This window comes from Haliotis asinina, chromosome 13, assembly GCF_037392515.1.
Source record: "Haliotis asinina isolate JCU_RB_2024 chromosome 13, JCU_Hal_asi_v2, whole genome shotgun sequence".
Lineage (NCBI taxonomy): Eukaryota > Metazoa > Mollusca > Gastropoda > Lepetellida > Haliotidae > Haliotis > Haliotis asinina.
The window spans coordinates 666099-681731 of NC_090292.1; the positions used below are offsets into that span (position 1 = coordinate 666099).

Below are 15633 nucleotides of genomic sequence, written 5' to 3' on the forward strand. Positions count from 1 at the left end.
TCCATCCATCAAAAGCTCACCCTCATATCAGTCCATCACCATCCATTCATCAAAAGCTCACCCTCATATCAGTCACCACCGTTTCATCCATCAATAAAGAGGTCCCTTTTCTCCCGCCCCTCCACAACACACACACACCACACACACACACACGTCAGTCCACAACCATTCCATCCATCCATACAGCTCGCCAATCCATCCACCCACCTTTCCCTCCATCTTAATCCAGTAACAGAATGTAAACCGTTACTAGTGTCTAACATCTTCACGTCACTTCACCATCATAGCAGGAGTAACAACACACGTACCTATTAGCACGTGGGTTTTGCTTCCAAGCCTGAAATATTTCCTTGGCGCGTTGTCGACACACTGGGTTATAGGATGAGCATGCGGCGCTGGCGATGATCCTTCTGGCATACCTACACATAACACAGCAATTCAGCTCCGCTGGTACAACGATTGTTCTTCAAACATACCTACACATAACACAACAATTCAGCTCCGCTGGTAAAACGATTGTTCTTCAAACATACCTACACATAACACAACAATTCAGCTCCGCTGGTACAACGATTGTTCTTCAAACATACCTACACATAACACAACAATTCAGCTCCGCTGGTAAAACGATTGTTCTTCAAACATACCTACACATAACACAACAATTCAGCTCCGCTGGTACAACGATTGTTCTTCAAACATACCTACACATAACACAACAGTTCAGCTCCGCTGGTAAAACGATTGTTCTTCAAACATACCTACACATAACACAACAGTTCAGCTCCGCTGGTAAAACGATTGTTCTTCAAACATACCTACACATAACACAACAATTCAGCTACGCTGGTAAAACGATTGTTCTTCAAACATACCTACACATAACACAACAATTCAGCTCCGCTGGTACAACGATTGTTCTTCAAACATACCTACACATAACACAACAATTCAGCTCCGCTGGTAAAACGATTGTTCTTCAAACATACCTACACATAACACAACAATTCAGCTCCGCTGGTAAAACGATTGTTCTTCAAACATACCTACACATAACACAACAATTCAGCTCCGCTGGTAAAACGATTGTTCTTCAAACATACCTACACATAACACAACAATTCAGCTCCGCTGGTACAACGATTGTTCTTCAAACATATTGTATTAATACGATTGTACGACATGTTTCTGTAAATCTGATAGAGATGGACATTATTGAAACTGAACATAAATATATGAACTATTTTCCTGATTGGAAGAACCCCGCGTTCTCAGGACTGATTCATACTCTACCATAACCTACTTTATATACATATTACAGTGGTGATAGCAGCGATGATAAAACAGAGATACAGTGATGATAACCTGGAAATTCAATGATAATAACAGTGATTATAACACACACATACAATGATGACAACAGTGATAACAAAATACAATGTGATAACAGTGCTGATAACATATAAACACAGTGATGGATACAATGGCGATAACATCTATGATAATAACGATGATATTAGTGAATATAACAGTTAAGGCAGCAATGATAACACCTGTGATGATACCATTGAGGATGTCAGTGAAAGAGTGCTGATAATATTGACGATGACAGTAATGTTGACAGTAATGATGACGATGATCATTACAGTGAAGCTGACAGTCATGTTGACAGTACTGATGACAGTGACGATGACAACAATGATAACAGTAATGTTGACAGTGATGATGACAGTGAAGTTATCAGTAATGATGACAGTGACGATAACAACAATGATGACAGTGGCGATGACAACAATGATGACAACAATGGTGACAGTAATGGTGACAGTAACGATCAGAATGACGATGACAACAATGATGACAGTGACGATGACAACAATGGTGACAGTAATGTTGACAATGGTGATAACAGTGAAGATAACAATAATGTTGACAGTAATGATGACAATGATGATATCAGTGAAGATGACATTAATGTTGATATTAATGATGACAGTGATGATAGCAGTGACGGTATCAGTGACGATGTCACTGACGATGACAGTGATGATAGCAGTGACGGTATCAGTGACGATGTCACTGACGATGACAGTGATGATAGCAGATATACAGTAATCACACCAAGGAGTGATGATTATAACAAAGATAACAGGAACGATAAGAGTGTTACGGGGTGATATTAGGGTTACGGTTCCTTACGATTCTATGTGGCTGGCACCGGAGTGCTCAAAACCGTAGTGCTTGAAGGCCGTGGAGCTGCTTGTTCTCAGGAAACCCTGGCACACAGAAAGAACAACGGTAAAAACAGCTGTGTCATTCAATGGTATCTACATCCCTAGGGCACCAGTGATGCCATGTCACAACTGTGCAACAACAGACGCCTCCTTTTATAAATGGTGGAACGACCGAACAACACACACATACAAAGTGAGTTGAGTGCACGTATGTACGATGCATGTGAGGTTGATAACACATATGTGTTAACATCACCAGAAGATGCATTGCAGGAATAACAATCAACCTGACATGAAATATTTAGGCTCGCTTTTATAACATTTCGAAGTTTCAAGCGGACCAGAGATCCCCCTTCCAACACCCACCTGGAACGCGCCGTATATGTCCGTGTCCCTCAACATCAGGTCTATGTAGTCCAGTTTGGTCAGTGCGATGGTCCAGGGGTAATAGTCCACCTCCGACCCCAGGTACTCCAGGGTCCCAAGAGCAACACGCTGATCCAGCAGTCCTGATCTGAGGGGGACACAGGAGTGGGTTGGTCTGACGGCTCTCATCATTCTTATACAAGTTAACTGTCTATATCGGCCCATATGGACCCCTTGTAGGATGATGTGTGAACATTATTTGTTGGTATGACAGAAGGAAGTGGGAAGAACACCATTTATTGGCATTGCGTAACAGAAGGGATTTGAAAGAACATTATTTAAGAAACAGAGACAATCTGGAAGAACATCACTCGGATGATTACGTAACGGTGGGGATTTAGAAGGACATAACTTGTTGGTGTTGTGTAACAGAAGGGATTTGCATGGACACAAATTACACCATTCGTTGAATAAATGTGAGCATTAGGTATGGCAGCAAATCTACAGTTTGGTGAAATAGAAGATCAAGCCACTTTCTGGCTTCAAAATCGCTCTCTGATAACATTCGTCAGTGCTGTTTGTGCTTGGTGTGTTTTGGTGGCTTCGAATACCAGTCTCACGGCTCACGCCACTAATGTCACAAGCATAGGATGTCACACTTACCTTGCCAAATCGGCAGCGTCGTTTATTATCTGAGCTCGGTTGATCGGAATGATAGCCTGTGGAGGTATATATACTTGTTGTCAGAATGGTAGTGTGAGGAGATATATAACAGTTGATCGGAATGATAGCCTGTGGAGGTATATATATTGGTTGTCAGAATGGCAGACTGAAGAGCTATATAACAGTTGATCGGAATGATAGCCTGTGGAGATAGATATTGGTTGTCAGAATGGTAGACTGAAGAGATATATAACAGTTGATCGGAGTGATAACCTGTGGAGGTATATATATTGGTTGTCAGAATGGCAGACTGAAGAGATATATAACAGTTGATCGGAATGATAGCCTGTGGAGATAGATATTGGTTGTCAGAATGGTAGTCTGAAGAGATATATAACAGTTGATCGGAATGATAGCCTGTGGAGGTATATATATTGGTTGTCAGAATGGCAGACTGAAGAGCTATATAACAGTTGATCAGAATGATAACCTGTGGAGGTATATATATTGGTTGTCAGAATGGTAGACTGAAGAGATATATAACAGTTGATCGGAATGATAGCCTGTGGAGATGGATATTGGTTGTCAGAATGGTAGTCTGAAGAGATATATAACAGTTGATCGGAATGATAGCCTGTGGAGATAGATATTGGTTGTCAGAATGGTAGTGTGAGGAGATATATAACAGTTGATCGGAATGATAGCCTGTGGAGGTATATATATTGGTTGTCAGAATGGCAGACTGAAGAGCTATATAACAGCTGATCGGAATGATAGCCTGTGGAGATAGATATTGGTTGTCAGAATGGTAGTCTGAAGAAATATATAACAGTTGATCGGAATGATAGCCTGTGGAGATAGATATTGGTTGTCAGAATGGTAGTGTGAGGAGATATATAACAGTTGATCGGAATGATAGCCTGTGGAGGTATATATATTGGTTGTCAGAATGGCAGACTGAAGAGCTATATAACAGTTGATCGGAATGATTGCCTGTGGAGATAGATATTGGTTGTCAGAATGGTAGACTGAAGAGATATATAACAGTTGATCGGAATGATAGCCTGTGGAGATAGATATTGGTTGTCAGAATGGTAGTCTGAAGAGATATATAACAGTTGATCGGAATGATAGCCTGTGGAGATAGATATTGGTTGTCAGAATGGTAGACTGAAGAGATATATAACAGTTGATTGGAATGATAGCCTGTGGAGATAGATATTGGTTGTCAGAATGGTAGACTGAAGAGATATATAACAGTTGATCGGAGTGATTGCCTGTGGAGATAGATATTGGTTGTCAGAATGGTAGACTGAAGAGATATATAACAGTTGATCGGAATGATAGCCTGTGGAGATAGATATTGGTTGTCAGAATGGTAGACTGAAGAGATATATAACAGTTGATCGGAATGATAGCCTGTGGAGATAGATATTGGTTGTCAGAATGGTAGACTGAAGAGATATATAACAGTTGATCGGAGTGATTGCCTGTGGAGATAGATATTGGTTGTCAGAATGGTAGACTGAAGAGATATATAACAGTTGATCGGAATGATAGCCTGTGGAGATAGATATTGGTTGTCAGAATGGTAGTCTGAAGAGATATATAACAGTTGATCGGAATGATAGCCTGTGGAGATAGATATTGGTTGTCAGAATGGCAGACTGAAGAGCTATATAACAGCTGATCCGAATGATAGCCTGTGGAGATAGATATTGGTTGTCAGAATGGTAGTGTGAGGAGATATAAAACAGTTGATCGGAATGATAGCCTGTGGAGGTATATATATTGGTTGTCAGAATGGCAGACTGAAGAGCTATATAACAGTTGATCGGAATGATAGCCTGTGGAGATAGATATTGGTTGTCAGAATGGTAGACTGAAGAGATATATAACAGTTGATCGGAATGATAGCCTGTGGAGATAGATATTGGTTGTCAGAATGGTAGTGCGAGGAGATATATAACAGTTGATCGGAAGGATAACCTGTGGAGGTATATATATTGGTTGTCAGAATGGTAGTGTGAGGAGATATATAACAGTTGATCGGAATGATAGCCTTTGGAGATAGATATTGGTTGTCAGAATGGCAGACTGAAGAGCTATATAACAGCTGATCGGAATGATAGCCTGTGGAGATAGATATTGGTTGTCAGAATGGCAGACTGAAGAGATATATAACAGCTGATCAGAATGATAGCCTGTGGAGATAGATATTGGTTGTCAGAATGGCAGACTGAAGAGATATATAACAGTTGATCAGAATGATAGCCTGTGGGAACGTCATGAACACCTGGTCATCAGTGCACCTGTACCCAGTCGTTCCACACAGAGCGACTCTCACATTTACGTGTCTTTGGAAACATTTTGCATTAGGGAATATTGCACATATATTCTCATCACGAGCACAAGGTGTCACAAGGTCAGTGACGTTTTCCTGGTCTGTGACAACACATATCTAACATCGCAAGGTCAGTGATGTTTTTGTTTCCAAAGTATGGAATTATTTCGAGAAGACGGCCCTTGCATGTAAACAGAAACTGAGCCCGCTTGTGTCCTCTCTACATTATATCGCGCCGCGTGTATTGTGTTTAGGAGAGCCTTGTACATGTCTTGATCACAACAACTATCAGACTAATTTGCCAACATATACGACGTATGGTTTATACTACGTTTCCAGGTGTATGAATGTCGGTGGAAGACCCCAGTGGATGTCGTTCTTATGCCTTAGCCTTATACCCGGGACTGTGACTACCATGGTAAAACCGGACATCTCACGTCATGGTTCTCTTTGAGCTGCTTGATGATGTTCTTCCAGTTGTCCATGTCGTAGTTGACGCGGTAGAAGCCGTGATGCTGGACATTACCCACAATCCAACTCGAACCATCACTTGTGTCCGGTATGTTTACAGTGGTAGAATACACATCTAGAAAATGCACATGTCATTGTACCAACTGCTTGACAAATGAATAATGACAAATATAGATATGTAAAGAGCATCATTGGGTTACGTATTCCATTGTAAAGCCAAAAATGTCAACGTGTATCACTCAGTGTTAGAGCCAGGTAACTTCCACAGTGACACGTTACAGACACAAGGCGTACGCCAAATATGTGTATGCGGACAGAACCCACCTGATACAGCATCTCGCATCACCCACACGATGTCTGCATCAGTTACACTGAAGTTCTTCTGGGTGCTGGTTGTGAATGTGAACGGAATGTTCCACTTGTACCTGAAACACAGAGTAGTCTCGTTGAATGTACTTACTGGTAAGAGAATGTGTAGGTCCCGAGGTCAGCTGCTGACTGGCCAAGCGGCGTAAAACAACCGTCAGTCAGCTGGTGAATACATGTTATCATGAACTTACTGGTAAGGGGATGTGTAGGTCCCGGGGTCAATTGCTGATGGGTCCAAGAGGAACCTCCTCTGCTGTAGCCGTAGCTGGTTGCTCCCGGCCCTGGACACCGTGACAACTGGATAGTTCATCTGCAGCGTCCACGTCTTCATCGTGTCGACGACAGGAACGTCCTTGTTTTCCTCTTTAGCTTGCTGATAAAGAAACTTTATTCTAAGTACATATTGTTCACAACGTCTCATGAACAATAGCTAGTGATAAAACGCCCGTGGGTTGTATTTATGTGGTCCGATAAGTAACAACACGTGCGTGACGTGTGTGGGGTCATCTGTCCACTCAAAGACATGCAATAACGTGGACCTATTATAGAACGGAAAATGTGTACCACAGACTGGTATATGCTTTCTTAAGACAGTCATCTCACCGCTTCCAAGGCCGCCCAAAGGTCGTTGTGATCGGCGTTGCTGTAGGCCCGGGAACGCAGGTACCTCTGTGAAACACGGAATCACATCAATATTCAAACCATCATCTTGAATTTCATGTAGCAATAAACACATCTAAAACCAAAACTGAGGTTCTAATGACAGATTTCAATACATCGTGCTTTGCTACAGCACGGTTGTCTCTACTAATGTTAGTGACTTGTGCATTTGGAAGAGGAGTGCATACGAAAAGAAAGATTTATGGATGCCAACTTTTTTAAAGCGAATAGCATGATGGAGTATTTGTTTGCTCATTCATCACGTGATGGCATCCATACGTGTTACTTTTCAAATGTGTACGTGAGATCATCACTACACAAACATCACTATATGAAGTCATCACCACATACATACCAGGGTGCCTATTGTTGACAGTGTCCCAACTAGGACAGATCGTTAGGACTGGAATTAGGACATCCTACCGTTAGGATAAGACCCATTTTTTACAATGATACTATCCCTGTCCTACCCCTGTCCTATCCCTGTCCTAACTTGACCTACCGATCCTAGCTGGGTTGCGAGCTCGTCGGTAGTGAGGTAGAAAAACTTTCATGAATGTTACCCATAATTCAGTGCATGAACAACATGCATATGGGTATATGAGGGCTACTGTAATCTCGCTTACAAGATAAATGGAAAGATTAGAAATCAAAGCAAAGAGCCTGAAAGCTGAGAAATTAAGTTTTTGATGAACTTCGCTGAACTTTAAGAAATTATAAATAGTTACAGTTATAATAGAATTCATATCTCGTATGCAAAATAGAGTGCACTCGTACTCGAATGGATTTAAGATATATGTTTCGATTGACCATTCTTCCAGAAACAAAGCATTATGATATGTTAATATATTCGACATTTTCATCACATCAAATTCATATATTCAACAAGGAGATGACATATACTTAAGATATATGCATAAAATATTTTCAGTATATTTTCATCTATGAAAATGAAGACTTGAACTCCCTTTTTGCTCCACTGAACAAAGTGAAAATTCACAGGAGTTACTTCCCTTGGGAGGTTTGCCTTGACTTTGACATTTCACAACAGAAAAGAGCAATGTTGTGAATAAAAGGGATGGAATAGGTAAGAATAGAACAAATCCCCTTTGTAGATCTACAGGACACGTGTATTGCAATTGTTCTTAACTCATAAAACATGTGTGCTGTTGTCAATTCAAACGTATTTCAGTTGTCTTGTTTGACGACCTAAAGATTGGAGAGCAAGCAAGTTGAGTTCCAGTAAGAGAGACCTAGAACCTGTCCTGGTATTTGTCCCGTTATTATGGATTGAATTTTGTAATAAAATAAGAACAAAAACAACCGCATCGGTTTAGAAGCATTTACTGTTAATGTCAAATGAAGGAGCTAGGTCACTGACACACTCTTTACACCTATGGACACGTCATAGGACTATACAGAGTGACGACATTCGACCTTGACCTTTGTCCATACTGCCAGCCGCCAATGCTTTCAGTGCTCAACAACGTTAGACTTCCAGTCGATTTTTTCATCGCTGTATGTTGTAATTTATAGTACGTATACAATTGTTATGTTTTGCACCGGCAAGAAAGTGCATACTGACACAGGTACAGGGTCAGGGTTACCCTAACCCTGATTTCAGCAAATGCATCCAAACCGATGTAGTTGTTTTCATTCTTGTTTTATACACAATTCTATCCAGTTTAGCTATAATATCGGTAACTCCTTGGTGTTTTCAACTGTCCTCCTTCGTCGTGCGGTTAATGAAAGACCTCTGGCTTCTGCAAATGACAATGCCCAGAATAATAGGGCTGTTTGTCAACTTTAGTTTTCTTTTACATTACATGGTCTGCATTAGATGGATGTGGAAGATGTCAGAACTCATTCGTAACTGTTGCAGTAAAGTTGTATAAATGTCGCAAATGCGCTGTCGAGCAAGTTAAATACAACAATAATGGCCCGCGGATCGCCGATACCGACTCCTTGAGTCCATCGCTAACGTTTCCTCTCATCATCATGTGCCGACATACTCACAGTAATTCCTCGCTGAAAGGTCCCATCACCGATGAAGAACTTCAGCATCCGCAACACGGACCCTCCCTGAATCACACAGAAACGTATCGTTAGAATACATCTCATTGATATATCTCATTGATATATCTCATTGATATATCTCATTGATATATCTTATTGATATACCGCTTCCTTCGTCGTGTTGTTTGTATTATTACTGTCTCTGTAATCTGACGTCAACTCGGGAGAGCACAAAACCGTTCCCATACACACAGTAAATGACGTCATATGAAGTGGTTAGTGACGTCGAAATCTGTAACATAGTGGGGTGACACGTCCGTAAATGTAAATGACCCAGCATGGACCAGAGGTGCATATGTAAGACGATAATACTGGGACTAGTGAGGCAGTCTGCTTGTTGGTTCCTTCACGCTATGATGTACAACCGTCCGACTCCATTTTGCAATCCTGAATTATCAACAACCGTGTTATAAAATCAAGCAAATATACATTATAGCAAATGTTGTCCCGTCACCTTGTTGTAGGAAATGTCATCAAAAATCTGCTCCACCTCCTCCGGTTTCTTCACGTCCACGTAAACAGGATGTGACGTCACTATTCCGTCAGTTTCAAACACAGGAATCATTTCTTCCGGAACAAACTGGTTATACTGAAAGAAAGCACGGTTCACAGTGAGCTCATACCCAACTTTCTGTGTTATCAAAAAATACCCTAAACCCTCATGCATCTCACTTGATTGAAAATACAATATACGTCTGTGTGCGTGATCCTGTTATGCCTGGTGATGATGTCGATGTGTAGGTCATGACGTGAGCAAGACATATGCACATATAATGAAACACCGAGGACAGGTAGGGTTGGCCTAAGTTAACGCTCATCAGGTTAATTGTTTATTCTAATGTCATTTATCTACCTGTCGGTGTAATGTATCAGAACAAAGCTGGGACTATTGTCACCAATTCCTCTGTCGCCTAGACATGTTGATAGAGATCCTGGCCAATGTGATTGAATCTGTCTTACCATATCCCAGTCAGGCTCTACGTGGTCAGCGCCGAAATATTCAAAAAATGTCGCGAATCCTTCATTGAGCCAGAGGTCGTCCCACCACTTCATGGTGACCAGGTCCCCGAACCACTGCAACAGGAACGTCTCTGTTGATCATCAGGAGGAACATCCTTCATCATCTTTCATAAGATGTCCCCCGTCTAATGTGATGGACACCCTGGACCACTTCGTCATCACAGGGAGTGACGTCGCACTTCTAATGTGATGAACATCCTGGACCCATTCATTCTCACAGGAAGTAACGTCACCAAATCATTCATGTCTCATAGCCGTGAAGATTCAGGTTATACCCGGGGCTTCAACAACCATGCTTGTTGTAAGAGGCAAGTAACGGGATTGGGTGGTCAGTAATGTTTAACGTTACATCTGCAATATTTCAGCCAAATAGTGACGAGAACAATTTGATTTCTAACAATAATAACATCAAAAAATGTAGAACGTCAAAAAACTGTCATTGAAGGACTGTACAAGAACTAGAGTATCACAGCTCATAAGGTAAAACTTGTATGATATCATGAAAATAAATCACTCTAGATGACAGTGCAAAATAAAGAAACGGGGTCCAGATCACCACTAGAAGAAGGTGATCCTGTTGGAGTTCCACGGCTGGCGATTATATTCAAACTTATCAACAATCAAAATGACAAATGAACCTAAATTTGAAAAATAGGCAAAGGTAAGTTGTTTTTAATGTTTCTGGACAGACAATATTTTTACAATACGTTATCACCCATTGGTGACACATTGGCACAGTCACTAACGATCTGAGGTAGTAATCCAAACTCCCAATCATTAAAATACATTTAAATGTGCAAAATGTACTAATCAACATTTATCAGTTACATCAATTTCTGTAAAAAAACAAACAATAATGAAATGAAACAGTAATATTTTTCTACATAGCAGAATATGCTTGACCGAGACTCTGTCATCACAATGGATGCAGAAAGGAGAATCCTTATCTTTTAAAACGTGTTCATGACTATATCTAGCATAATAACGATTTCAAATATGTAGAGGTGAAAAGGTATACTGTCACCACGGTACGGTACGGTACGGATGGCGGTACAAGGAATTCGGTTGGGCCCGTTTGTACTTACTAAAAACCCACTTCTTCAAGATGGCTTTCGAGTTGAACAGTTTTCATACTTAAAGTGTTTTAATGTTTTTAAGATGTCTGCAGCGCCGCTGAGAATCTTTGGTGGAAATTAGGCACTGTATAAGTACATTTTTACTACTGTTGTCTGTAATTAGTCTCAGGCTGTATATTGGCATATTCCAGAGAAGTTTAAAGGCATCAATCTCCATGACGCCCTGGACATTTTCAGGGTCCTATTATGTCTTTTAAGATATGCTGTTTGTGCCAAGGAAGGGCATCCACTGACAAGATGTTGGACAGTCTCTGTAAACTGATTACACAATCGACATTCCATGTTAACATTTTCATTAAGAATTACAATCTGGTGATTGCAAGTTGAAAGTGACTGGTCCTGAGCAGCGAAAAGGACGCCCTCAGTTCCACATCTGAGACCGGCTGATTTTATTCAGGTGAGGGAGTGGGCTGGATTGCTGTACTGTTCCACACACTGCATGTACACACGATGCGATGGCTCCTCAGAAGACTTCTCCACACAGGACTGACTTGGTGAAGAACACGACGACCGAAAGAAGTTTCGCGTACAAAGCACAGGAACACGAAGCTTGTGGACGCTTCACAGTACAACCTATTAAACAGGTCCCAGGGGAGGTGAAGGACGAATGTGCTAGAACCCTACGACTGCTACGGCTTGAGACCGACGATGTATTCTGTTACGAGAGTGCATTGTCTGTAAATTGTATTATTAATTTAGTACTAATTATTACTATTTGGGTCACAATGTTTATTGTTTTGAATAATACTTATTGTGGATCCCATTTTGTATCATGAATGTTCAGTGGTATTCGTATTTTGGCAGCAGGCTTTCCTTACGTGCTTTAGAGTTTATATTTTTATTAATTGTTGACCTCCGTGAGACTTCTAGGGCATTCCACGTTAATGGCGATGGTCGTATGTGCTCGAACTTTCAGGAAATTACTGAATGTATATATAAAGGCTATTTGCCGTGTTGTCGACACGGAAATACACGGAAACATACACAGCTGGAGTATATATATTTCTGTCTCTAACTGGAGTATATATCTTCCTGTCTCTAACTGGAGTATATACAGTATGGTTCAAAATTATTGAGAATAGCTATAGCATTTCATATTATTAAACGAGAACAAATCAGATAAAATTGAATGTATTGTGAAAGTGAACTGACCTTTTCATGTTGTGTAGGTAACAATTTAATACTTTGTCAAGTCTCCTTGAGCTTCACGGCAGACTCTAAGACGGGTAGGCATACTTCCTATCAGAGAGGTTAGAGTCTCGTGAGTTATGCTGTCCCAGTATCGGACCACTTCTCTCTTCATGTCTTCAATTTTTGTCAACCCCTTTTGATTCACACATTCCTTCATCATCCCCCAAATATTCTCAATGGGATTTAAGTCAGGACTATATGCAGGGAATGGTAATGCAGTCACATTTTTCTCCTGAAACCACTGCTTGGCATGTTTTGCGGTGTGTTTAGGATCATTATCTTGCTGCAAAATCCAGTCATTTCCATAAAACACATGTGCACTTGGAAGGAGAAAATTATCTAATATGTTAGTGTAGCGTTGACTTGTCAGATTTCCCTCAAACACACACAGCGGGGTCGTTCCTAATAAGGATATCCCTCCCCATACATGAAACTTTGTTCTGTATTTAGGTCGTCGATACAACGGTGCTGACGCAGACTTTGTCCATATTTTCAAATTATTGGGATATATCCATATTGAGCTTTCATCAGTAAAAATCACATTTTCCCAGTCAAAGTTTTCATGTGCCAAACACCACTCAACACGCCTGTCTTTATGTTCTTGTTTCATGAGAGGAGAAGGAATTCCAGTCTTTTTCTCCCATCCAAGATCAATCAAATTTCTTCTAACTGTAGATTTTGATACAACTGTTGATCCCCTTTCTATCATTTCATACCTGATGTTGGAGATGCTTGCCCTTTGCTTTTTAGACGCTAAAATTCCCAGCCGGACGCGATCTGAGAAGTTCAATTTTCTGGGTCTCCCTGCTCCTTTCTGGTGCCCAAAATCCTTTCCCTCTTTAAAATTCTTCCTAATCCTATACACAGTAGAACGAGGAGTCCCTGTTCTCTCTGCCAATGTATTTACATCATCAATTCCTTGATTACACAACTCAAAAATCAACCTTCTTTTATCTTCAACAGACATTGTTGACAGTGCTGAGGAAAATGACGTCTGCTACAAATTCAGGGTGGTAACTTTAATTGTACTATACTCAGTAGGCAAAGATGAGTTACCTCCCTTATACCATTACTTAGTTTTAAGTATCAGTGAATCAGTTGAGGTGTTAGGATAGCTCAAAGTAAGAAGAAAAATTCTCAATAATTATGAACCAGACTATATCTTTCTGTCTCTAACTGGAGTATATATCTTCCTGTCCCTAACTGGAGTATATATCTTTCTGTCTCTAACTGGAGTATATATCTTTCTGCCTCTAACTGGAGTATATATCTTCCTGTCTCTAACTGGAGTATATAACTTCCTGTCTCTAACTGGAGTATATATCTTCCTGCCTCTAACTGGAGTATATATCTTCCTGTCTCTAACTGGAGTATATATCTTTCTGCCTCTAACTGGAGTATATATCTTCCTGTCTCTAACTGGAGTATATATCTTTCTGTCTCTAACTGGAGTATATATCTTCCTGTCTCTAACTGGAGTATATATCTTTCTGCCTCTAACTGGAGTATATATCTCCCTGTCTCTAACTGGAGTATATATCTTCCTGTCTCTAACTAGAGTATATATCTTCCTGCCTCTAACTGGAGTATATATCTTTCTGTCTCTAACTGGAATATATATCTTTCTGTCTCTAACTGGAGTATATATCTTTCTTCCTCTAACTGGAGTATATATCTTCCTGTCCCTAACTGGAGTATATATCTTTCTGTCTCTAACTGGAGTATATATCTTCCTGTCTCTAACTGGAGTATATATCTTCCTGTCTCTAACTGGAGTATATATCTTCCTGTCTCTAACTGGAGTATATATCTTCCTGTCTCTAACTGGAGTATATATCTTTCTGTCTCTAACTGGAGTATATATCTTCCTGCCTCTAACTGGAGTATATATCTTTCTGTCTCTAACTGGAGTATATATCTTTCTGTCTCTAACTGGAGTATATATCTTCCTGTCTCTAACTATCTTTCTGTCTCTAACTGGAGTATATATCTTCCTGTCTCTAACTGGAGTATATATCTTCCTGTCTCTAACTGGAGTATATATCTTCCTGCCTCTGTCAATGCATGATCTTCATAATCATCGCCTGACCGCTCAATGTGTAGTGTGATACATTCTGCATAACTCTCATATCAAGACTTCGGTGAGTTGACATTACATTTGTGACCCAATATTTTAGAATTGACTCATTTGCATTGTATATGAAACCGTTGTTGTGAATCCGCATATTTTTGCCTTTGTTTTGCTCAATACAATATTGAAAATCTCAGACTTGTCGGTGTTGTTATATTTTGCTGGTTCAGTGGGGACTTCCTACACCTTTTGTCACGGCAATTTTTAACAATTCCACCTTGAAAAAACAAAATCAGAAAAGTGAACACGTTCTCTTTCATAAACACACGTTCAAACACACCAAGAATGCATTAAGAAGTGACAGGCATAGGATCCTCAACTTACTAAGCTGTTAGGGTCAACTTGTCCAGAACCCCCAGTTTAACACTACACTTTACATAGTGCACACAGTTACAGAAAATATAATACGATTGGACAAATGCTTTTATTTGAATTAACTGAAAAAAGAACCCAGGTATGATCTCCTGCTCACTTGTAGATCTAAGTAGTTGACATTCCATTAAGTTCCGGACTTCCGGGAAAATGGCGGTCGCCTAGAAATGCGTAGTCTTGGTCAACACGATTCGATTTCTAGACACTTTAGAAAAGGTGTAAACAGGTTTGCAACATTACGGCACGAAAATCGAAAATACCGATATTCTTCATCCATCACGGTATACCGAACCGAAGGCCAGAAACCACATTTCATCTAATACCGTGGTGTACCGTTTCACCCATACAAACATGCACTGACAACCCCGTTAGGTGTAACAGAGAGCTGGTTTCATCGGATGTATGTAATCTATTGATATCTACTTGAGTGTCCCACTTTTTCAAGGCACGAAAGAGACTCTGAAAAGAAAATATATTGTTTGCATGTAGGGTGTTTTAGTATGTTTTAAGTCTGTTAATATGGCGTTTTCTTCAGCCATGAAAATTTAAATATGATCCAGTAGGCAAAGAGGTATTGCTTTGAATCCAGTGACGCTATGA

At 40.3% G+C, this 15633-nt stretch overlaps 1 protein-coding gene across 1 annotated transcript in view; it reads right to left on the reverse strand.

The window, feature by feature from the left end:
* LOC137259749 (uncharacterized) overlaps nt 1-15633 on the reverse strand; it is a 98624-nt gene that overhangs the window by 70205 nt on the left and 12786 nt on the right. Inside the window, exons 7-17 of the mRNA XM_067797349.1 lie at nt 10144-10257; nt 9638-9772; nt 9124-9189; nt 7051-7116; nt 6639-6820; nt 6403-6503; nt 6045-6193; nt 3264-3319; nt 2601-2748; nt 2200-2276; nt 309-419 (exon numbers count right to left, since the gene is read on the reverse strand). Of these exons, the coding sequence (XP_067653450.1) occupies nt 309-419; nt 2200-2276; nt 2601-2748; nt 3264-3319; nt 6045-6193; nt 6403-6503; nt 6639-6820; nt 7051-7116; nt 9124-9189; nt 9638-9772; nt 10144-10257 (1205 nt within the window). The remainder of the gene's footprint in view (nt 1-308; nt 420-2199; nt 2277-2600; nt 2749-3263; nt 3320-6044; nt 6194-6402; nt 6504-6638; nt 6821-7050; nt 7117-9123; nt 9190-9637; nt 9773-10143; nt 10258-15633) is intronic.